Source organism: Carassius gibelio, chromosome B6, assembly GCF_023724105.1.
Source record: "Carassius gibelio isolate Cgi1373 ecotype wild population from Czech Republic chromosome B6, carGib1.2-hapl.c, whole genome shotgun sequence".
NCBI classification, from domain to species: Eukaryota; Metazoa; Chordata; class Actinopteri; order Cypriniformes; family Cyprinidae; genus Carassius; species Carassius gibelio.
The window spans coordinates 15,315,693-15,341,198 of record NC_068401.1 but is presented as its reverse complement, the minus strand read 5'-3'; the positions used below and the strand labels follow the sequence as shown (position 1 = coordinate 15,341,198).

General features: G+C 35.9%; 3 protein-coding genes across 4 annotated transcripts; 2 read left to right on the top strand and 1 right to left on the bottom strand.

Annotated features, from left to right (window-relative positions):
* Nucleotides 1-2,864: 2,864 nt before the first annotated feature.
* On the top strand, nucleotides 2,865-10,754 carry boka (BCL2 family apoptosis regulator BOK a). Its single transcript, XM_052559178.1, has 5 exons — nucleotides 2,865-3,134; nucleotides 3,247-3,583; nucleotides 5,079-5,207; nucleotides 7,440-7,603; nucleotides 9,758-10,754. Exons 2-5 carry the CDS (start codon nucleotides 3,361-3,363, stop codon nucleotides 9,881-9,883), a joined length of 642 nt encoding a protein of 213 aa, XP_052415138.1. The 5' UTR covers nucleotides 2,865-3,134; nucleotides 3,247-3,360; the 3' UTR covers nucleotides 9,884-10,754.
* Nucleotides 10,755-12,460: 1,706 nt separating this feature from the next.
* Nucleotides 12,461-21,762, top strand: atg4b (autophagy related 4B, cysteine peptidase). 2 transcript variants are annotated; one of them, XM_052559177.1, is made up of 13 exons: nucleotides 12,461-12,566; nucleotides 13,689-13,790; nucleotides 13,871-13,942; nucleotides 14,057-14,155; nucleotides 14,231-14,332; nucleotides 14,438-14,510; nucleotides 14,705-14,784; nucleotides 15,769-15,968; nucleotides 16,133-16,211; nucleotides 20,352-20,497; nucleotides 20,767-20,823; nucleotides 20,919-21,009; nucleotides 21,112-21,762. In XM_052559177.1, the coding sequence occupies exons 1-13, from the start codon at nucleotides 12,557-12,559 to the stop codon at nucleotides 21,183-21,185; spliced, it is 1,185 nt and encodes a 394-aa protein (XP_052415137.1). In that variant the 5' UTR covers nucleotides 12,461-12,556; the 3' UTR covers nucleotides 21,186-21,762. The 2 variants fall into 2 exon arrangements, with proteins under 2 accessions (XP_052415137.1, XP_052415136.1); XM_052559176.1 differs by lacking the exon at nucleotides 12,461-12,566 and adding an exon at nucleotides 12,574-12,722.
* Nucleotides 21,711-23,623, bottom strand: dtymk (deoxythymidylate kinase (thymidylate kinase)). The gene is made up of 5 exons (XM_052559179.1): nucleotides 23,309-23,623; nucleotides 22,693-22,801; nucleotides 22,482-22,572; nucleotides 22,027-22,224; nucleotides 21,711-21,937 (listed from the first exon to the last, which is right to left on the bottom strand). The coding sequence occupies exons 1-5, from the start codon at nucleotides 23,436-23,438 to the stop codon at nucleotides 21,827-21,829; spliced, it is 639 nt and encodes a 212-aa protein (XP_052415139.1). The 5' UTR covers nucleotides 23,439-23,623; the 3' UTR covers nucleotides 21,711-21,826.
* Nucleotides 23,624-25,506: the final 1,883 nt, after the last annotated feature.

The window sequence follows — 25,506 nt, the reverse complement described above, 5'->3', positions numbered from 1 at the left end:
AAGGTCATTTAAATGGTTTTCTAAGGGCACCTTTTCTAATATGAAGCCTTATGTGGTCCTTGTGGTTATATATTTATTTCTAAATCATTATTTTAGTATAATTTTTCTTTCAAAACTGGTAAAGGCCAAATTTCTGCTTTAATCCTTGTAATGTCAAACACTGGCATTTTCACCTCACATCAAGATTATATTGATAAAATCTTTTTTTTTTTTTATGATTCTATGTCTGTTTTCCTGTTAATGTATTTTCAGTTTATTTTCTGTTTAACGATGTCTCATATTTGCAGATCACAGTCGGTTAAGGATGTTCTTTTAAAAATAGTGTACTAAGGAAATGATTTTGTTGTTATTGTGTAGCTTCCTTCTTCTACCTGTAGGGAGCAGTGTTGTGTTAAAATATGGTCCAAAGCCAGGAGAAATGTATTTATTTACATTTATTTCAGGCTTCAAAGTAATAGTTGATTTGTAAACTGAAAAGTTTTTATTTTTATCTCTGATCCTGTATCTCTATTTTGATTATAAAAATCCAGATATGGAGAAGGAGTGAAACCGATGAGAAGTCATGTGATGGGCATGCAGAGGCATGTAGAGTTTCTGCAGAAAACTTAAGCATTATTCCTCAGAGGTGTGGTGTTACAACTTACTGAAGATCACTAGTTTCTAAGTTGTCTCATTATTCCCTGGAAATGAATGAAACGTAAACTATATCAGCAGTAGCCAACACACTGGGCTCCATCTGTCTGTATTCAGTTGTGTTTTAACAAGACAAACGGTCTCAAGCTATTTTTAATAGGCCATAGTGTCAGATATTATATTTTAGTTTTTAAATTAGGATACAGAGGAAGCCTCAAATGTGGTCAGAAAAAAGGAACTGTATCATTGTGTGCCACTGAGATACACTTCAGCTTTCAACTGTTCCTGTGTTGAACAGAACTGCCTGGTTGATCTTGATGTACTTTTTGTTCTTTTCTGTCTCTGTATTTAAGGAAGTTCACTGTATTGTGCTTGAATAAGCCTTTTTATTATACTCCATCACTGAATCAGTTATTCAGCATTGGAAACTTGATATGTTTTGCATGTTCCTGCTTACGAGGATTTACCCGACATGTCAAAACAAATCATGGTTTCATTTGTTTCTTTGGGAAAGCCGTTGTTTCGGATAAGTGGGTGGCTTTAATGAATTCTAACTGACACGCTTCGAGCAAAAGCAGTCAAGACTTGCAAAACAACTCTATCAAAGATGGTGGGTGGAACTGGAGGAACGTGACCCTTTTTTGTTCAAAAACTACTGAATGCACATAAAAACACCTTTTACTAACAGTTTATACACAAAACTTTCCTTGTTACAAGAGAATAGTTCTGTAATCAGTTAACCGGCTCCATAGATAGATAGATAGATAGATAGATAGATAGATAGATTGATAGAACTTTCATTCGTTATAATTAACAACATGAAATGAAAAAAGTTTAGGAATGCCTGCATTATTTGCATTTAAATAAGACATAACATTAGCCTAATATGTGCATTTTAACATGTTTGAACAACAAAAAGCCTTTTAAAGATTGGACATTTTTAGTGATGATTCAAATCAGTAGTTGATGCAATGTTGAAACACTTCTTAAACCTCAATGAGTTTTGTAAATCCAGTGGTCAAATGCTGTCTAGCCACTTAATGACTGGCCTTTTTGTGAATGTTCACAAAACTGGAAGACTTTGACTGCATTGGCCTGTATAAGGACTTTTTTTTAGAAAGGAAAATTTAAAAGATAACAAAAGAGGAATTGGGTAGAATCAATAAATTATGAATTTGTTGTTGCTATTAAATAATATTAAATCAGATCAATAAAAAAGTTACTGTAGTCCAGGCCCAGACATCTTTCACTATTGTAAGATAATGCTGTTAAATAGAGAAAGAGAGAGAGAGAGAGAGAGATAAAACAAGGGGCACATTTAAAAATAAATAAAAAAATACTTTTAGTGTATTCTTAAACTTGGACATCATTATTAAAGTAAAAATTGTAGTAGCAGAAACAGCCCACACTCTCAAAGTTTTCTTTCATTAAAATATGCATTGTCATTTATAGGCTGGTTGCAATAAAATTTCAGTAAAAAAATGTAAGTGCCTGTCTAAAATATGCTTTATTGACTGACCTTTCATAGACATTCCATTATGCTTTCAGATTTCTTGTTATTTGTATGTAATTTCACAGTATTTTCACTTCCTAAATTACTGCTTGTGCGATCACATTCTAATGGTAGGGTACAATTTGCTCAGACCGGTGACATTTTTGTTTGACATTTAAAATTATTTTGTAAATAACTGTACATAAATAGGTTAGGCAAAACATTTGCATTAAAAAAAACTATTCTTAGAAATTTTTAACAGCATTCAGGCATGCATTATGGTACAGTAAATATTTTGAGTGTCCTTTGTTCGGTTGCTTTAGTTCCTTTAAAAAAAATGTTTATAAAAAATTGTCCCTTATTTTCCATTACTGAAGATACATCAAAACAAAAGCTCTAGAAAATACAATGAATTACAAAGCGGTAGAGAACAGTGCACTATTGCAGATTTATATACTTAACAACTACTTTTAATTACAGGATTTTAATAGTCAGTTATAAACTAAAGTTGGTCGGTCTAAGATATACTCCAGGGCTGAAAATGAGTCCCACTCTGGCCCTGCTGTAGTCTAATTACAAGTAGGCTATTTTAACTTTTTGGAATCTGATAATCCAGATTATATGTAATCAGTTACCAAACTCGATAGATAGATAGATAGATAGATAGATAGATAGATAGATAGATAGATAGATAGATAGATAGATAGATAGATAGATGTTTGTTTTCTACGTTTGTTCTTTGATTATTCAAATCTTCTTAATACTAGCTCTAGAAGGGCGGACTATCAAAGCCATAACAGAGTTTATCTCCGCCTTAACGGAGAGCTTTTCCATAGAAGGAGACTTCATGTGTGCAGCCCATCCAGACAGAATAAAGACAGACAGCACTGCTTCCTGACAGCAGTTTCAGCTCGCAGCCTGCACCTTACAAATCTACAGAGAGAGTCATTAAACATGTCGATATTCGAGACTTTCTGAGGATTTAAATGACTTTCGTGCAACAGCAAAGGTATCTGATCACTGATTCTCCGCTGTTTAATCGGGTTCACGTTCATTCCAACAGAAGGTGAGAGCGAGTCTTTTCTAGTAAAAACACGCGAGTTTTCTTTTTCTTTATGCAGATCGTTTAAAGCGCCATCAGACTTTGGAAACAGAATAGGGTGGAGAAGAAACACTTCCATACACGGCGATAAAGGTGGAAGTTGTCATCTGACTGTAACTGATCTCCTCCACTCATGAAGGGCATGGAGATGTTGCGCCGCTCCTCTGTGTTTGCGGCTGAAGTCATGGAGGCGTTTGATCGCTCTCCCACGGACAAGGAGCTCGTGTCTCAGTCTAAAGTCTTGTGCAGGGACTACATTCACTCCAGACTCCATCAGGCTGGGATCGGATGGTCTAAACCAGAGCATGGATCCGGAGGAACACTGGCTGAGGTGTCTTCAGTTCTTCTGTGGTTGGGTAAGACATCTGATGGTTTCACATGTGTACATTTATGGTTAATAATTGGGGATTGCAATGGTTATATATATATATATATATATATATATATATATATATATATATATATATATATATATATATATATATATATATATAGTAGCAGGAAAATACAAGATCAGACATACTGTATACTTATCTACTGTATCTGTCTGAATTGTGGGTTGATATACTGAGGTTATATTATGGATCTGTTTTAAGAACTTCAGAACTTCCTGTCAATTTTCATTCTTTCTGTGAGCTGTGCTTGCCTGGTTCATCATACCAAAATAAATGCAAAAATGAGGCATCCGTGAATGTCCTGTGACCTTTCAGAAGTGAAAATAAACACATGTATCTCAGCTTCCTCAAAGCCAAACCATATGATTGCGTAAAGTTTTACAACACTCTTGCAAGGTTCGGCTGTGTCTCACCCACTCTAAAGTACTTTGCCTTTTGTACCATGTTGAGCTATATCTTCCATATTACTTCCTTTCTTTCTTCTTTTCATGCTGTTGAACGTTCTGAACCCTTTCACAAGAATGGATTTAATGACTATTAATGATGTTTAAACCCACATCATCTGTTGATCAGACACACTACAAGTTGGCTAAACAGATACCACGTGACGGTCATCTGAGTGACTTTCATCTGTAAGAACTCGTTTTCTCCTAAACGGGAAAATTTTACAAAAATGTTTAATTTGAGACCACTGTGTAACTGGGGGGAGCTGCTTTTTATGGACAAAGCATGCAAACATACAGATCATTATCACAAGAGTGATTGAGGGTTTCCCACCCACATTTAACCAGGTTAACCCTGTGTTGTCCTGAAAGACACGCAGCTCCTGCATAGACACCTCACCCGCCTGAATCACTGACATAAAGACCAATGATTCAGCCAAAAATGAAAACTTAGGCATATTTACACCCTCAGGTCATTTGAGATGTAGATGAGTTTGTTTCTGTTCATTGGAACAGATTTTAACATATTACATCACTTGGTTTAAAATTAAGATGCATAAATGATTTGTTTCTTAAAAAAACTAACAGTTTTTTACTTCAAAAGATGTTAATTGATGGAATTGATGGTCGTGTGGATTACTTTTGGATTGTGATGTTTTTATCAGCTGTTTGTACTCTAATTCTGACGGCACCCATTCACTCCATTGTAGAGCAAGTAATGTAATTTTCTGCAAATCTTCATTTTGGATGAACTTTTCCTTTAACAGACAATTTCATCATCAAGACATTGCAATATAATGGCAGAAATATAATTTTTGTTTTAAATGAAAGAATGATGAAAAGATACAAACAATGCTAATAATTATGCAGTAATTATGCACTGTCATTGTGTCAAGCTTCTCTGAATTAGTGGTTTTATTCAATACGGCTCTTGACAGGTTCTTTCTGTGATGAGAAAACCGATCTTTTGAGCCAAGGGAAAATAAAAACACATTTATCTCTCTGTCTCCTAGGTGATGAGCTGGAGTACCTGCGACCCAATGTGTACCGCAACGTAGCAAGACAGCTCAACATCACAATTGCATCTGAGAGTATAGTCTCTGATGCCTTTTTGGCCGTTGCTGCAGAAATCTTCTCTACAGGTTGGTCAATGCTTTGCCCTGAATTGAAGCATCACGTTGAAATTCGCACTATGCCGTTTCTGTGAACATAAAGCCCGCTTACTTTGATTTGATTGGTTATCTCAAATATGTTCTGACATTGTCGAGCGGTGACGAGCGTCTCCTTGACAAACAGCTGAGGCAGCTCAGTTTAATCCTGCTGCTGTGCAATATCCTCTGCAGCAAGAAGGATGATTTAATGCTATTAGGCAATTATTTCAAAAAGTACACCTCAGAAAAATACCGAGGTCCGGAACTCATAGCTGAGCTGAACTATCTATCCCTTTTAGTGACTTAAACACTTCTTTGAGAGAGGATAACAATGAATCCATTCTGACATTATATATACAGAGAAACGGTGCTGCACTCGACCAGAGGATTCTCTCGGCACCATAAAATATGGATTTTCTTGAAAGTAAACAGTGTCTGTGCACCATGGAAGTTCTCATTCCCTTTGCTGCACACTGTACATCGCTTATATTTAGTACAAGCCCTTGGGATTCTGTTTCGTTCATAACTTCAAACCCTTATTTGCCCTCCCAGATTTAGAGTTCAGTCAATCGTGGTCTGTTTTTCAACCTGAGCAGCTCTTAAGATGTGCTGCAACATGTTCACCTCAGGTGTCCAGGAAAACATTCTTTGTTAAAAATTAAAGCATAATTGCTCATGTCAGTCAAGGCAGCAGCCTAGGCTACAATAAAGATTCCTTGCTGGACCCGGTGACACCCTTGTACCTCCTGTCTGCACACATACCTGTCCTAAAGCAGTGCAGCTAAGTGAGCATTTTTCATATGACTCTGCACTTTTTCATAAATCCGTGTAGGCTAGTTATTTTGTATTTATTTATTATAGAAATAAATATTATGTTTTCACACTATGCACACTATTATATATTGTGTATATATATTTAATATATTTTACATATTAAAAATTCTATATAAAATATATATGTATATTCACTTTCGCTCTTTAAATGAGTTAATTCAGTGATAATTTCTGTTTAGGTTTACTGTGACTATTTCTAAGATCATTTAAAATAAATAATGGTGCAGTTTTATGCATAAAAAGATGTTTTGCATAGCATTTTGAAAAGAAATCCAAATGATTCCTTTTTTTACTTGGTGGCTTAGCAATGTAAGAAATTGTGTTTTCTAATGCATTGGTGCACTAAAACTTAATCTACTTAAATTTAATAGCTGATTCTGTCAAGAGGATGCTATTAAACCTTTAAAGCATTTTACAAAATTATTTACATTCATTTAATAAATGTCTTCATTTGATTTGAAACAGTTTGCTGTAAAGTATCAAATATTCCCTCTGAATTGTATAACTTGACGTCCCTGACGAGAGACACAGGGAGGGAATGTTTCTTTTTATCTTGAACTACAAACCAACTTTTATCTCTCATATGCCTCAGTATGGTTTCCTTTTGCCTTTGTGTTTCCTGTCTTTGCTAGTCTCAGATTAGGTTCCTGGGTTGATGTTTATGTCTGGCCATTTGATGTTCCCAGACGGGAGTTTGCAGCTTTATTACTTTTTGTTTCATTCCAAGTTTAAAAGTTAGACTAGTGTATCCAGGAGTCCATTTATCACATTAACTCTAATAAATCATAATGCCCACTTGTTAATCAAAACATGATAGCACAGGAAGCATTTTCATTCAATTCAGACCCATGACTCTAATGCATTTATGATGGAGGGAAAGCAAAGCATTTGTACCTTTTCAACTGCTATTGAAGTCATTACGCTATTAAATACACTCAAAATAATATAGCCACATTGAATCACATATACTGTATGTTGAGATTGCCGTCACAAGTCAAACATGAATTTGTTCTGCTAAAAAAATTTTTATGTTTCTTGTGTCTTTCTGGCAGACACACCAGCAGATGGCCTGCCTGGCAGTTATATAACAATAATAATGTTCTGTAAGAAATAGGGAGGGATTATCAGGAATTTTCATGACTCACCTTGTTATGATTTTCATACACCGTTCCACCAGCACACACACATTTTCTACAGTATATACTGTCAGTGGAAATCAATGATTTGATTATGCTTGATATGCATTAGTTATATTAGTACACTTTACCTCTTTGCCTGTGTCCAACAAAACAGGCAACATGAGAGATTTAACAGTACATGATCTTGCAATGCAGCATTTTAAATGTGTTCTGAATGAATGTCAGTTGGATTACATCTGTCTCTCCACAGGTGTAACATGGGGGAAGATCGTGTCTCTGTATGCTGTGGCTGGAGCTCTGGCTGTGGACTGTGTTCGGCTTGGGCATCCAGCGATGGTGCACACCATTGTCGACTGCATGGGCGAGTTTGTTCGCAAAAGCCTTGTGTCATGGTTAAAGAGGAGAGGAGGCTGGGTAAGCAATAAATCCATTAATTCAGTACAATTCATTAACAAAAAAAGTATGCTTTTATCATGCTCCTGGCTCAAACATACATGATACTTGATTCTGATTGGTCAGTTAGAGCAATTAGCAGTCAATTTCCGTCATGTGGCTTATGTTTATCAGACTCATTTGTGTAACTACATTTGAGGCCCGTAACATGAGGCTGACCAAATAATGAGAGAATCTGCATTTTTGGGTGACACCTTTTTTTTTTTTTACACGGCAAAGTTTAACTGAAAGTACCATTGTGCCGTGTATTTATAGATCTGAGCTAAGGCCCAGAAAGAACACAGACTTCTGCCTTTCCAGCTTTCTCCTGTATTTAGACAGAACGTGCAGTGTTCACACGGTTTATGGGTGGGAATCTGATCATTCTCTCAGAGAGACAGCACAGTTCAGCTATTGAATGAGGAACTGTGCTGGTATGTGTGGCTGTCTGCGATGTCTGTGCTCATTAGACGTCATTAGTCTCTGTTCAGGCAGATTCAACATGGCACTGCACCAGAGTCATCACAAGCTGTATACAATATACCCATATACAGCAAACTTTCTACACCTGCTTTGTGACTTTGTAGATTATAGCTTTTTGAGATCAATCAATCAATAGTTTTGGGGCATATGAAAACATTTCTGTGGTAAACAAATTTCACAATATTATTGCTTTGTTTTTACTGTATATTTTAGTCTTCTCTTAAAAACAGATTTTTACAGAATTTGTATAAAAATTCTTAATGTAATTAATGATGTTGAAAAATGAGTAATAGAAGAAATAATTCTTAGAAGTATGTCAAAGTTAATCAGAACACATCTAGGTATGATTATCTAGGTCCACAAGTTTGATGTTCTGTCACTTAGAAGTGAGAACACAAAGAACACATTCAGAACCTATAAAGGATCACCTTTCAAATGATTGGTGGAGGCAGAGCATGAAAGAAAAAAAAAGTTGTAATGGATGCTTCAGGCGAAATCATTCTCAACATTTTTCAAGGTGTTTTCCTGTTGGGAGTGTCCTGATCTTGCAACTGGTTTTAGTCCAGTATGGGCAGGGCACACCCACCCACAGACTGAACTCAACCTGAAAACAGGATTTATCATCAGGAGCACTAAACGAAAGTCTGTGGAGTATAAAGCCAGACTGGTAGATGGTATTTGTTGTTGATGTGAGTATGTGGGTAGTCGTGTCTACGTGCCATTCTGCGTGTTTTGTTCTGTGGGATTGCCCTGGGAGCTAAATAAAGGGCTTATTCACACACACAAACAGATACACAAAAACACCACCAAGTCCATTTTGTTTTTTTAATTGCAGTTCCCAATTAAGCGATGTTCCCATCTCGCATTGCCTTCAGTAAAGTTGCCTCTTGATTTGCATTTCTTTTTCACATCTTAAATTATAGCCATGCTTTAAAAATTATCATCATTGTGCAACTAGCTTCTGTTTGGCCACATCTTTTTTTTTTTTTTTTTACTTTAACAAAGATGCAAAAAATTGATCGAAAGTGACATTAAAGACATGTAAAACATCACAAAAATGTATATTTCTTATGAACTGAAAAAAGAAGGATTGTTTTCTCAAAATGATTAAGCAGCAAAACAGTTTTCAACATTAATAATCATACAAAATGTTTTCTTCAGCATTATATCAGCATATTTTTAAATGACCATAAGACACTGATAAATGAAATAAAAGCTGCTGAAAAAAAAATCAGCGTTTTCATTTCAGAAATAAATAGAATTTTATTTTTTATCTAATAAATGCAGCCTTGGTAAGCTTAATACTATATTATTTCTTTTTGTGCTTCTTAAAAAACTGAAAATGTTTGCCAAATCCATTCAATTCCAAACAAACTGAACTTTAATCATCTGAATGTGTAGCTAATTTGGAACTTTTATAACATTTGGCAAACCTGGTAATGCTGCATGCTGAAATGTATGATGTTAAGACTACTGAATGTTGGCTTTGGCCTAAAAGATACACACTTCAGTGCAAACTGCAGGTCCTTTTTCCTTTTGTTGTTGCAAGATTAATTTAGAAAAAAAAAAGAAATTGCATAGTTTTTTTTTTTTTTTCAGCACAATTGAGTATGTTGATTATGATATTTCAATATTTTCTATGTTCTCTTACAGGCGGACATCACAAAGTGTGTAGTCAATACAGATCCCAGTTTTCAGTCTCATTGGCTGGTGGCAGCTGCCTGTGCCTGCGGTCACTATCTCAAGGCTGTGGTCTTCTACCTGCTGAGAGAAAAATAAAGAGCAGCACAATCAAGTGATGGACAGCTGGACTCTTCCAAAACTGGCAGAAGGGGTTTTTAGTCACTGCTTAAGCCTTTCACTGCTCTTGATGTGTTTACACTTGCACAAAGTTTGCACTTTTCCTTTAAAGGATAGTCTTCAAGATGAACCGTTATCTTATGTGTTAAACCTGGCCTCTTGCACTCTAGGCATTCCTTGCTGTTACCAATTTCATTGAACCTAATGTTGATATGCAAAATACCATGGCCGGCGGGACACAGCTGAGAGAAAGCTATTGTGACCTTTGTATTTGTGTGTGAAATACAGTGTTCATGTACTTGGCCTAGACCAACGTTGACTAATCAGAAAGTTTCTCTGAATATTATGACATTTTTCACTGTCTGGAGTTCATGAGAAAACAGGTCCGTGTGAAATGGAGATCAATATCAGGATTATATTCTTGTATTTCCCAAGGAAAAACAACAAACTACTGTATGCAAATGACTGTCGGAGAGAGAAAACAAATAGATTTTGGTCAACTAATAATGAAAAATGGATCTAGCATTTCAGTTCATGCCATACAGGTCGGAACCTGTCAGTTAGTTTTTTTTTTCTTTTATAGTGTTGTCTGTCTCTTCTATGTATTTTCTATTTTTTTTCCTTGTTTAATATTTTCCCCAGATCTTATATTTAGCGTTGTTAGTACCACGTTAAATAACTGTAAGATATCATGGAGCCATCAGTATAACTTAAAACTTGGTGTTTTGTCATTTTGTTTCATTTTTTTTTCTTGTATAGTTCAGTTTATAAAAATTATTATTATGTTGAAAACTACACCTTGTTGTGTATGCTACACTGAATGTATGCTAAATAAAAATATATAATTATATACTTTTTTTTTTTTTTCAAAAAATGTATTTACTCTGCTTTACTCCAGGTTGGAAAACCCATTAACATAGTAATAAAGCCTCCATGCTGATAACTCTACACAACATTAGTGTAAGACATTAGTGTAATTGGTGGAAAACGAGTGGGAGGATGCAGTTCAGATCAGATAGCATAGTTAGAGATATTGTTACTATGGTGATCACTCTTATCATGTGGTTTAATTTACCCTGAACCAAGCAAAGAAACTCGGACTTTGAGAACAACAGAAATGAGTGGCCTTTAAACAAAGCATTGTATTGCGAAAGAGTGTGATAATCTGCGTTCATTAAGATAAATGTTAGAACAAATATTTCCGAATATGATCCAGCATATTTTCTGATATGGCTAAGTAACTGTCAACTTAATTATCTATTTATAATTTAACTTTCTGCGTGATTATTTCCATTTGCGATAACTCATTGACATCTAGTGGTTGTAAATGGAACTACAGGTGCCTACTGTTTTAAACTAAAGTTGAGAAAGGCGAGAATAGGAATTAAAATTAAGCGATTGATTACTTGAAATTATTCTTGATTTATAAAAAAAAATCTATCACGTGATATGTTTTTATTAGAATGAATATGTAATGTATTTAATCCACCTTTTTAATTATAAATGTTTATCATGTTATTTTACTGTCTGTGTGTGTGTGTGTGTGTGTATATATATATATATATATATATATATATATATATATATATATATATATATATATATATATATATAAATTTCAATGAACATAAAATTCAGCGAGCCATCAAATATTTTAAGTAAAAAAATACAAACCTAAAGGAGGGCGTAATAGACACTACTTCAGCTTTATTTTACTTCAGCTAAACTTCCCAAGAAGAATTATTACCTTCAATGTGTTATTAAGTAGTACAATCCAAAAAGAGGATCACAAATTCGTCTATTACTTTGTAGAATGTATCAAAACAAAAGTCATCATTGATACCTGCTTCCAAAATTCTAAAGAATAATTGCAATTATAGAATAAATGTCTGACAGTTTCAGATTGAGATTTACCAAAATAATCATTAAGATGAGAGATCTATTTTTTAAACTTATATGACAATAACAAAATTGTAACTTGCTGACCATATTTTATCAATAGAAGGTATAGGAAAACAGCAGTTTCCATTGCACAAGTGCTTTGGGATAATGTAACTTATGTTAAACACACACACACAAGGAGGGATGTCACATAATTTATGCTTTACTTGCAGTCAAATGATACATACTATTGAGTTAAATAATCAAATACAAAAAAAGATAGATCGACTAAATGTGATGAATTTGGGCTGATGAAAGGATAAATAAAAATTATATTACAAACAGTTGAACTAAAGAAGAGCACGGACTGGTGTTTTAAAATTGCAGGCTTTAGTAGCTGACTATTATACTTTTTATGCAACAAAATGTCAGAAATAAGTTAGCAAATTTAAGACAGAGCATACACTATTAAAGATGCTCACGCAGTTCCTAACAGATGATGGTAAATATCTTGGACACGTAACATTTTTAATCAGAAGTACATTTACGTAGTAGCACTATCTTGTAGCTTGTTTACATCCACTTCCCAGAGAACAACATATCCCGCCTTTGGAGAAATTCTATTGGCTAAAAAGACCATCAAATTCATTGAATTGATCCGATTGGTTACCACAGTAATGACGCATGGTGACCAAGGCGGAAGTGCTTTCCTATTCGTCAGTGTAGTGTGGGGAACACTCAACAAACAAGATAGGCTGAATCACTGTCGGGATGGATGCAGGTAAGAAAACCGCAGGAAAACAATTCCTTTACATTTTGGTCATCTGTCCGGATGTCATGAAATTGATAAAAAGCAGAATTCGTCTATCGTCAACCAAGTACGCGCCTGTTATCGGAGAGGCTGCCTCTACAGTTTGGGGATTTGTCGTTAAATATGGTACATAGATGTCCCAGCTGCTCTCAACTGGACAGTTAAACAGAACAGTCTGCTGTCAGATGAGGGATGGACACAGAAATGACTTCTAGATATCACTGCACCAAAATGTTACTGGCTCCGGTCGAAACTGTTAGTCTGTATCGGCTTTGCTTCGAGACTAGTCAGCTGAGTGTCTCGAGCAGTGTGTGGACATCACAGCACAGGAGCGTCCCAGGACACGAATGCGACCGTGCAGATGTAAACGCTGTCCATGTCGTCTGTTATCAATTTCTGCGTAACGTTACTCTAATAATCTGGTTGTCAATAACTCCAACCCTTTGGTCTATGACATCCATTAGAGCGAACGATTTTGTAGTCGTATTAAAAAAGTGAAATGTTCCACATACACAGCAGTATAAATGCAGTAAAATTGCTAGCACTTTAAAATAAAGTTATATATATATTTTTTTTAATGGATTAGGTTTCAGCAATCAATTATAAATTACTTTTAAACCATGTTAAGCGTAATTTATAAATATAATTTATTTATATTTGTTCATATTAAAGGATTATCTTATAAATCTTGAAATATTTTCTACTCTAAACCAAAGTAACCAAGATTATCTTGGATAAATGAATGCTTTATTTTTTGTATGTCTAATTGCATTGGACAGATGTGCATCTCTCTCAAAATACATTGTTGGGAAAAAATTTAAGAATGATTATAAGTAAAAAAAAATTTAAAAAAAAAAATAAACATAAAAAATAGATAATGACAGATAGATGGCTAAGCCTACTAAAAAAAAAATGTTCAAAACTTTTTTTTTTACCTCGACCTAAAGCACTTTTTAATGATTTTTCTGATGGTCTGTTACTTTTTTTTCTGTCACTAAAACAAATTCCATGTGTAAATACCTGTCAATAAAGCTGATTCTGAATCTGTAAGGTATTGAACTTTCAGTTGGTCTTTGGCTTTTCTTTCAACAGCTACACTCACATACGACTCATTGCGCTATGGCGAGATCGAAGATTTCCCAGAGACCTCTGATCCTGTCTGGATTTTGGGAAAGCAGTTCAGCGCTCTAACAGGTAAGGAAATTGCCCGGAGACATCCAAGGTTTTATGCTGTTTTGTTTGTCTCTTGTTTCATGAAGTTCCTTGTGTCCCAGAGAAGGATGAGATTCTGGCGGACGTCGCCTCCCGTTTGTGGTTCACGTACAGAAAGAACTTCCAGCCAATTGGTGAGAGTCAGACTCCTCAATCTTGATCTCACTGTCCAAGGACTGCATTTAATTATTCATCTGGATCGTCCGTTTAGTTTTACAGATGGTTTGTTAATGGATGTGATGTTACAGGTGGCACTGGGCCCACTTCAGACACCGGCTGGGGCTGCATGCTTCGATGTGGACAGATGATTCTTGGGCAGGCCTTGATCTGCAGGCACTTGGGTAGAGGTAAGACAAACCTGTGGTACGAGGTTGGTGATTATGGTGTCTGCTGTTGTCTGAGATGGTCACCTTTTTTATTAGACTGGACATGGAGTCCAGGTCAGCGGCAGAGGGCAGAATATATCAGCATCCTCAATGCCTTCATTGACAAGAAGGACAGCTATTATTCCATCCATCAAATAGGTACAGATCATCATCAGCCTGCTTCCTGCGTATTATAGAAGTAGTGTTAAAGTTACTTTTTGATGGGTAAGTTACTGCATTGCCATTGCTTGTTGTTTTCCTCAGCTCAAATGGGTGTTGGTGAGGGCAAGTCTATAGGCCAGTGGTATGGTCCAAACACAGTGGCACAGGTACTCAAGTAAGTTGGCCAAATCTAATTAAATACTTATTATTTTATATATATCATAAAAAAAATACCATTCTCCTTTGCATTTTGTGATTTTTAGTACATAATATAACCGTAAAATGTTATTAAAGCTCAGTAATCCTCAAATAAATGACTTTTGCTTTACTGTCTTTGCATAAAATCAACTAGACTTTGTGCCCATCTAGGAAACTGGCAGTTTTTGACTCCTGGAGCCGACTGGCAGTTCATGTAGCCATGGACAATACTGTGGTCATAGAGGAAATCAGTGAGTTTTCTTTCATATCGCCTCAGATTCCATTCCTTAGATGGAATCCGCAGACATTTGCGTTTGCTTTTTCTACACTAATCTAGAGGGGAATTTGTAGAATTCTGGGAATGGATTTGAGCTGACAGACTATATATTACTCTTAATAGCCAGCATATTTAAAAGTATAGTTCTCTCAAAACATGAATGCTGTCATTATGCACACACCCTCATGTCGTTCCAAACCTGTATGACTTTTTTTGTATCGTGGAACATAACAGAAAATATTTTGCTAAATGTTTCGTCTAAATTGTCTTTAAAAGGGAAGTAAATTCAGCATTCCTCAAAATAGCATGTTTTGTTTACTGCAGCAGTGAAAAAGTTCATTTTAAAATGTTAATTAATCTGCAAGTAATATTTATCCCCTTTCTTTAGTACTTGGTTGAAACACATTCAGAGATCTCACAGCTCCCAGCCTTAGGTCTTTTTTTTTATTTTTTTATTTGGCACAATGTAATGGAACATGAATAGCGCATTCCTCCTTGCAAAACCACTAAAAGTGAAGCAGTTTCTCCTTTCAGAGCTGTGCGATGATATTGAGGTCAAGACTCTGACTAAGACACTCAAGGGCATCAATCTCTTCATTTTAAGCCACTTCAGTGTTACTCTGGCAGCGTGCGATGGGTTGTTGTCCTACTAAAATGTCCTCAGTTTATAGTTTCTGGCAAAAGGGAGTAGGTTTTGATCCAATGCAGCATTCATCAATGTTAAGGAGATTTCCAGTGCCTGTGGCTTAAAAGCACATCAAATTGCATAGTCGAGTGAGTTTGAGGTCGAAAATTTCATTTGAGTTTAATGATAGCACAAAGTCTTTTACGTCTTTGTAGCATCTTCTAATGACTTTAACTTTAGCTCAACAATTTTACTCGTTGAATAGTTGTTGTTTTTTTCTTTCAGTGTTGTTAGAGTAAATGACTTAATGTTTTTTTTCTTGGCTGTCTGTAGAGAAGTTGTGTATGCCGTGGCTAGACTTTGACAGGGGTGCATGTGCGGCTTCTGAAGAGCCTCGGGAAATGAACGGTGATCTAGAAGGGGCTTGCGCTCTTGCAGAAGAGGAGACGGCTCTGTGGAAACCCCTTGTTCTGCTGATTCCACTGAGACTGGGCCTCAGTGACATAAACGAAGCCTATTTTGAACCACTCAAGGTAAATCTACAACATTATCTGTCATACAAATAGATAAAATGCAGAACTGTTAAGATCAGACAGTAAGTGTGAGTAAGATACAAATTCTTCATCTATTATTGCTTTAACGATCACCTATTCAAGTTTGCTGATTGTTGGAGTTTAATCTTCTCTCTTATCCCCAGCAATGCTTCATGATGCCTCAGTCTTTGGGAGTAATTGGTGGGAAGCCGAACAGCGCTCACTACTTCATTGGCTTTGTCGGTAAGCAGAGTTTTTCAAGCCAAACCTATAAAAAGTCAGTTCCAATACCAAAGTAAGTAAATGAGTAAACTCTTTGCATATCTTTGTTATTGGCATAACAAAAGAATGCATGCCCCATCAATGTCTATGGTATTTTGTTGCAAATATTTCTAGTTAAGTTGTAGAAGCTAGTTGAATTACATAGATGCCAACATTAACAGGTAGTGTGAAATGCCCTTATTCTTAAAACCACAAAAAAAAAAAAAAAAAAATTGCATGATGAAAGACTGTGCATCTCAGACTACATTCATTTAAACATTGTTTGTCAATCACAATGTGCTTTATGCACTGAATATTTTTTTTTTCATATAATATTATTGGGTCATTTCGCCCCAATCGATTTTCGATTTTTGAATAATTAAATTCTGAAGAAATATAAAAATATATGGTGATGAAAACCAGTATATTAAATGTCATGTTAATGTTGAAACAAGAATTATAGCTTGTTTTCCTCTATCAATAATTATATACAAATGTATGCTATGCATGTAAACATTTGTAAATAAATTTGTAAATGTAATAAGTATCAGCTGTATACAAAGTGACTTTGTACAAAGTGTCAATGGTTTTCAAACACTGAAAATGGGTGAAATTTAACAAATTGGTCACTGAGTCACATTGAGCTCCCCATATCTCTGGCAAAGAACACAAAAGAAAGGTTTATTAAGAACCATATTAGAAATTAGAGATATTTTTAATACTACTTGAGTTACAAGCATGCAAACTTTGGAAAAAGAATGTTTATGGTACTCAGACAGGTACGTTATACGCAGTTGGTTTGATAGAGGAAAACAAGATACATTTCCAGATTCAACATTATTTGTTCTTCAGACCTTCCTTTTTAAAAGAAAAAAACTGAAAATGTGTAACGAACAATTTACTCTTGGAGCCATGTTGAGAATGCATTATTTCTGGAAATGAATTATATATTGCCTTCAAATTTAGATGCCGAAAGGAACGTTTTTTTTGAAAGGGCAAAAAGATATCTTTAATACTTTTTTGAGTTACAGGCCTACAAACTTTGGAGAAAAAAACTTGAAAAGTGTTCTTTCCCCATTTTTGAATAGTTACCATTGGCACATAATGTAACAAAGAATGCTAAAGTCAACAGATTTTAATAACAGACGTACCAATCTCTGTGTAAAAATAACATTATTATTGTCATCTTTCCGAAGTCATTTTTAAACCTCTGTAATTTGTCTCTGAATCTCAGGTGACATAATTTTACAAAATAGTGGTTTACTCTGTAAATGTTCATGCATGACATTTAATATTTTGGCTTTCATCACAATACAGGTTTATCTTTCTACAGAAAAAAAATATATATATTAGCAAAATCAAAAATTTGAGCCGGGTACCTCTGGTTGAGTTGACACGGAATGACACATTTGTCTCTTGAGTGCTAAAAATGCAATGATATGGTCAAGGCACATTATCTTGCTCTCAGTAGTCATTTAATAAGATTTTATATATTTAAATCAGTTTCTTTTTAACAACTTCTGCTGTTATTTTTTAACAACTTCTGAAGCTACAAAGAAGTGTGGTTGCTCTCCTCAAATTATGTCAGTAAACCAAGATTTGCCACACCTGGTTTTAGTATTACACTTTCTTATTGTTATAACATGTGAAGCATATTAATAGATCAAGTAGTATCTTCTGCTAAGAGGCATTGGGGATAACTGATAGTAAATCAAATGTTGAAACATTCAAGTTATGTTAAGGAGATAATTAAAACTGAGTAATTTTAAGCCTCTGGTAAATGGGATCCTGTGTAATCTTATTTTACATTTCACTCTGTTCATACTTTACCCAGAGTTAACGATAAATCGTGTTATTCATAATCTGACATATCCCACTATGTACAAGCCCAATTCCAGAAATGTTGGGACGTTTTGTAAAATGTATTAAAATCAAGAATCTGTGATTTGTTAATTCTCTTTAATTTCTATTTAATTACAAAGATTTCCAGAGTTTTCACTGACAAACATAAATGTATTTTGTAAATATGAACACATTTTTATTTTGATGGCTGCAACACACAAAAAGTGGGGACAGAGGCAAAATAAAAGTGAAAAGATTATAGTAAATCCATGTCAAACTGTTTTGAAACCGTTCACAGGAAGCAGGTGAATTGGTAAAAGGTCAAGGTATCATGTTTGGGTGTAAAACATGAGGAGCATCTCAGTCTTTGCAAGCACAGCTGGATCATGAGAAAAGTGTCAAACAAGTCAAAAATCACATTTCGCTATGCAAAATTGCAAAGAATTTAGGTCTTTCACCACACATAAAACTGTGAAAAGATTAAGGGAATCCAGAAAAAAACTGTATGTGTAGGGGAAGGCAGGAAACTTCAGGTGAATGTGCTTGACCTTTGAGCCCTCAGATGGAATAAGAAACAGTCATGCCACAGTGTTCAATATAGCCACATGGGCTCAGGAGTACTTCAGAAAACCACTGTCATTTACCACAGTCTGCTGCTGCACCAAGAAATGCAACTTGAATATCTGTTACTCAAGGAAAAAGCTACACATCAATTCTATGTAGTGATGCTGCCGGGTTCTCTGGGCCAGAGCTCATCTCAGATAGTTAGAAAGACTGTGCTCAGATGAGTCCACATTTTGAAACTTGTTTCTGGAAAAGATGAATTTTGAGTTCTCAGTCCCAAATACCAAAGGGACCATTCAGACTTTCATTAGCGACAGAAGCAAAAGCAAACGACTGTCAAGGTATGGAGGTGCAGCAGAGCAAAGAGAATAGGTGACTGGAATACATTATGTGCGAAGGTACCTTTGACATGGAGGCATGTATTGGAACTGTACAGAGAAGTATACTGCCATCAAAATGATGTCTTTCATGGAGAAGTCCATGGTTATTATATCAAGACAATGGCAGCTCTCATTCTGCATGTGCTACAACAGCGTGGTTTCATAGACACAGAGTGAATGTGCTAGACTGGCCAGCAGATCTGTCTCCTATTGAAAATGTATGACCAGTCATGAAAAGAAGAACAATTTTGCTTGCAAAACTTCTAACAATTAGTGTCCTCCATTCCCAAACAATGAAACATTGTAAATAAAAGGAGAATTGATGTGACAATGTTAAACGTCCCTCTGTCCCTGCTTTTTTGGTGTGTGTTGTAGCCATCAAAATCAAAATGGGTCTTTATTTAAAAAATAAAACTAAGTTTGTCAGTGAAAACACTGGGGGAAATAATTTGTATTTTAGTCTGTATATGTATATGTGTATCCCTGTAACTCAAGAAATAGACTTAGGGGGAAAAGAACATTTTTTGCACTAAGACAAGTGTGTTCTATGCAGTTCTTGATAGAGAAAAACAAGCTACATTTCTACATGTATTTGTTCTTCAGCCTATGTTCTTTCAATACAAAAAGGATCAGCTGAATGTAAAGTGAATGCAAAATTCCCATGTCTCTGGAATCAAACAGCATAGGGCCTTAAAAATGAAGATTACAAATGAAAACAAATTTTATATATTAAGATATTTTTAATACTTTTTGAGTTACAGACATGCACACTTTGGAAAAATAATATTTATGGCACTAAGACAGGTATGATGTTGTGGCTCATATGTATGCAGAAATATAGAAAATTGTAAAGGGTGCACTAACTTACATAATGCAACAAAGATGGCTAAAGTCAACAGATTTTACTAATAGACTCTGTGTAAATATAATATAATGATGCTGTAATCTTCCTAAAGTCATTGTTACCAATTTAGCTCCAAATCTCGGGTGAAAATTGCCATTTTGACCATCGTCTACAAAATAGTGAATTACTCAATAAATATTCAATGACATTTTTTTTTTTGGCTTTCATCACTATAAATGTTTATCTTTCCTCAGAAAAAAAAACATTGACAAAATAAAATATTTGAGTCGAGGACCTCTGGTTGAGTTGACAGGGGTTTGACCCTATTATTAAAGCAATACAAACACATCTTTGTTTATCTGAACCTCTGCTGTTATACTGTGGTAGCTAGGTTTATCTGTGGTTTAGTACATATTAAATAAATATTAAATGCTGAATGGCAGTATATTGTGTTTCAAACTGCCTCATTGTATTTACTTATTGATGCACTAGGTCATGAGCTCATTTATCTAGACCCTCATACCACTCAGCCAGCTGTGGACCCCAATGAAGACGGTCAGTTCCCAGACGACTCCTACCACTGCCAGCACCCTCCCTGCCGAATGCACATCTGTGAGCTTGACCCCTCCATTGCTGCTGTAAGTACAGCTTAATGTGTCAAAAAATCCAGTCCAATCCAAAATGTATCATGGTATCCACAAAAAGATTAAGCAGGACAGCTATTATAATAGTAAGATATGTTTCAAGAGTATTAAATCATCAGTGGCTTAGTTTCCTGATCAGATGTGTAAAATGTGTGCTTAATTGTCTTGGAAAATTTTGGGGTTCAATACAGTTATTGATAAAAATGGCAAACAGTAATTTCCTTTGAGCTACAGTATCCTCTTTGCCAAATTTTGTTCAACAGGGCTTCTTCTGTCAAACAGAGGATGATTTTGATGACTGGTGTGCACAGATTCGTAAGGTACTTAAGCCATAAGTTACTTGTAAAGTTTTAGTAGCCTCTGTTGGTGTTTGTGCTTTTGGACCACTCTTTGTTTTTGTGTGTACCTTGTGCAGGTTTCCAACTGTAGAGGTCTCCCTATGTTTGAACTGGTAGAAAGTCAGCCATCTCATCTAATTACCGCAGATGTACTCAATCTCACTCCAGGTGATCTCTTATACCGTTTATTTATAAGTTCAGAAAAGTACGAGTTTGCAGAGAGTTACATTAATAAATACACAACACTATATTTCATTTTTCCTTTAACAGACTTTTCGGATTCAGACCGGCTCGAACGCTACTTTGATTCTGAGGATGAAGAATTTGAAATCCTGTCCTTGTGAAGAACGTTTGCATTTGCCAGACTTTCAGAATTCTGTGGTAGAGCCTCTTCAGAGGAAAGAGAAGAATACCATTGATGTCCAAAGCCAATGTGGCATAGTCACCTGCGTCAAACACACAGCTTTATTCTTAAACAGCTATGTGTCACCCTGAGTGAGCCGAGGTCAGGTGTCATGGTCACAGGCACTCAGGATCATCAGTATGTACGTACTTAATTGCATTTATGTGTATCCATATTGAGTCTTAACACTATAGATTAATTTTTAAGTGATATGGTGCCTTTTTACCCCCTTAACTTAAAACACAGGTTTGCCATAACACATTTTATGGTTTTGGTCTGGAGACCTGCTAATCAGATTTGATTTAGCATTTACTCTCAACCCATAAGAGTCGGTGAAATTTTGAACCTGTATGAAATTGTAAATGACAACTAAGGAAGGCTGGGCATTTGCAGGTTATGTAAGGATGTGCTTGTGTAATTATACAAGAATGATTTTGTCTTGATGTTTCAAATCTCTGTACACAAGTTTATTTTATGAATATTTATTTATTCAAATCATTAAAAATTAAAAACAATAATTATGTATTTTCTGTACTGTGACAGAAAAAAACAAAAACATTTAAAATGTTTTTAAAAACCCGTTCACCTCCACAGCTCACCAACTGGCTGATTCTGGGCTAAACTGATGATGTCTTCACTTAAAAGCTTAATATCTTTGTGCACCTCTTCAATGGTCCTTGCAGCATCAACTACCTAGAGATTGAAAGGTAGAGATTAAATTAATTTGAAGATTACATACTGTAGGTTTACTTTTATTAGGTCTATAAACTAAAATAAACCACCTTCCAGTTGACGGAGGAATCTTGCATGAGCTCCTCAAATCTTTGATGCACTGTCCGTTGGAAGGCGCTGGTTTCATAACGTTCAATTCCATATTCTCCACGGTTTGCTGCCGTATTGGGATTGAGCTGCAAAAACATCACCAGGTCTGGTTTTGGAAGTCCAATATCTGGATTCATGCACCACTCCAGAGTGAAGCCCTGAACACAAAGAAAACAACTAAATGAATGTCTTTACAGATTTTCTTTTTTTTTTTTTTGATGAATATTAAGTTCAAAATATATAAAGTGAACAATAATCTGACATTAATTTCACTCAATTCTTATTGACCCCCAACCCTTTTAAACAGTAATGTACATGACCATACTTTATAAATGTATACAATATGTTTTCCCTGTATTGGAGTTAAGCTGACAGTGACAGTCATTACACAGATTACACAGACAGTGACACTCACAGGCTTGGCACTAGTGAAGGCAACTCCAGAAAACGCATAGCGGTCAACCACTAGACTGATCCCTTGTTCCAACTTCTGTTTCATCAGGGGCCTGAAGTAGGAAAACAGATCCGCTTGTTGATCCACTTAATGAATGATAAATTCATGAGCCATTCCTGTTCATGCACTCTACTCGAGTAATGTCAACATAAACTCTGGAGAGATAACTTACACCATTTCCCATCGGTTTGCAGAGAACAGCAGGTGAACCGTATGATCCTCCAGATTACTCTTCTTCTCCAGGTATGAACTGATCAGCTGACCGATTTTAGTGGTTCTGTCTGTAAAAAAAACAAAACAAGGCTGTGTCTCAAATCCCAGTGAACTGCTAAATCACAGCCGCTTTTATTCAGACAAAGGAACAATTTCTTTCCCCAAGAAAGCTAACGTTACCTCATGAGCAGCTAAATGTTCCCCCACTTACGCAATACAAATGTGCAATATCCTTATATTTATTTGTTACCCCTACATCTTACTCAGTTCTATTCCATTATCATGTATAGCATAACTGTTTATACAATTATTTATTTGCATTTGTCTGTGTGTGGTTGTACCTGTGCACTGGAAGTTTGTCACTAAAACAAATTGTGTGCGCAATCAAACTTGGCAAGAAAGCTCTTTAATATCAAGGCAAAACGCCTCACTTATTTTGGTTTTTGAGAGACCGTTATAAAAACAACAGGATGCTTCAGTATCATTTGAATATTTCAGAATCACAGTCTGTCCAGGCAAGGCTTCACAAAATGTATTACTATAGTATAGCTATAGACAAGAGGAGGACATTTTACCTGGAAATCGCATGATTTCTGCCGCTCGTCCGCTCTGCTGCAGTGCATGGACGAGTTTTTGACATTGCGTGGTTTTCCCGGCTCTGTCTACTCCCTCAAGGACAATCAAAGCTCCTCTACTGCAAGACATGGCTCTTAAAACACAGTTTAAAAAGGCAGAACAACAGGGAGCAAATACTGGCAATAGCAAATCACTACTAGGCCGCGATGATCTCTTTACGCGGTACTTTTCTTCAAAAACACATACGTAACATCCTGCTATGGTGCAAGATACATCCACGCATCTAACTGCAAAACCCTTAGTTGTCTGCAGAGCAAAAGTGGGCGTTTATCACCATCTGGGTGTTTTCAAACTGCTGGGTGTTTCTGAATCATGCAATCTAAATGATCCCCCTTACCCAACCCCATCCCTAAACCTAACGTCACTATTACATCAACCAATCAGGTATCATGGTGTAAAAACACTTTGATCTGGTAACTCCCATTACTTTCCTGCAGAGACCATGGCAGAGACCTATACTTGGTGAGCGGAGCAAAAGTTATCTTACTAGGCATTGCGCCACGTAGTGGTTTGGATGGCAATGGAAATTGTATTTATATAACACTATTTACTATAACCAGAGTTGACCAATGTGCTTTAAAACATAATAAAACCAAGAAAAAAATAAATAAAATGTTAATCTACGTTGATGTCAAGTCAGCATTTTATTATAAGGATTTAACCAGATAATAGAGATGAGGTAGATAGACAAAATAAAGCTTGATTTTTTTTATATATATATATATATATATATATATATATATATATATATATATATATATATATATATATATATATATTACAAAAGACACACTATCATACATAAGTAACAAAAGATATAAAACAAATGTTAAAGCAAAGTAGGCACACATTTAACAATAATTATCAAAATTGATAAAAGAAAACTAAAATAAATCAAAACTTGAGAAACATGCAATTTATTTTGAGGTCCCTTTTGTCCATGCACTCATCGAGAAAACTGTCCATATTATACTGGATTTGGAAAACAAAAGGTTCTTTGGCCAGTTGCTGGTCATCAGCCATTTCGGCCTGTGAAAGCTGAAGAAGAGCTTTCTTCTGGTCTTCGTCTTTCAGTTGGAGGAACCTCAGCTCTCTAACCAAACCTCTTTTCTGCAGTGTGGAGATCTTTTGTTATCCTTGGCTCCTCAATGAGGTGAACAAACAAGTGTTGGAGATGCCTTTGATAATACTGTACATTCAATTTCACATTATACAAAAAAAAGTAATGAGCTTTTTTGTATTAAATACTGTTTATATATATATAGGTTTATATATATTATGTTTATATATATTAGGTCTGTCACACCTAGATTGCCTACACTTCATCATTTCATTGTTGTTGTTGTGTTTAGGGGATACGCGGAGAATCGCAAGTCATGTTTACATTAATCTACACCCCGCCTCCAGCAGCGCGGGGATACCGTTGTTCAGTCTTTTCAAACTTCTTTTTGCCCCCAAACCATGCTTGGCGTCAAGGGGGGATTTGGGGGGGGGGGGGGGGGGCTTAGCCACCCCTGCGATGATGCCCACTAAAAGCTAAGCAGGACTGAACCTGGTCAGTACCTGGATGGGAGAGCTCCTGGGAAAACTAGGTTGCTGCTGGTAGAGGTGCTGGTGAGGCCAGCAGGGGGTGCTCACCCTGTGGTCTGTGTGGACCCTAGCGCCCCAGTGTAGTGACGGGGACACTAGACGGTCAACAAGCACGTCCTTCTGAGGATACGTTAAACCGATGTCCTGACTCTCTGTGGTCATTAAAAATCCTGATGTCTTTCGAAAAGAGTAGAGGTGTGACCTGGGCATCCTGGCTATATTTGCCCATTGGCCTCTGACCATCATGGCCTCCTAACAATCCCCATATCTGCTGATTGGCTTCATCACTCTTTCTCCTCTCCACCAGTAAGCTGGTGTGTGGTGGCGGGCATTCTGTCGCAATATGACTGCCGTCACATCATCCAGGTGGATGCTACACACTGGTGGTGGATGAGGAGATACCCCACTGACAATGTGAAGTGCTTTTAGTGCCTATAAAGCGCTATATAAATGTAAGGAATTATTAGATAGATAGATAGATAGATAGATAGATAGATAGATAGATAGATAGATAGATATTTGTCCAGATTTAGCCAGTTTTCACAAA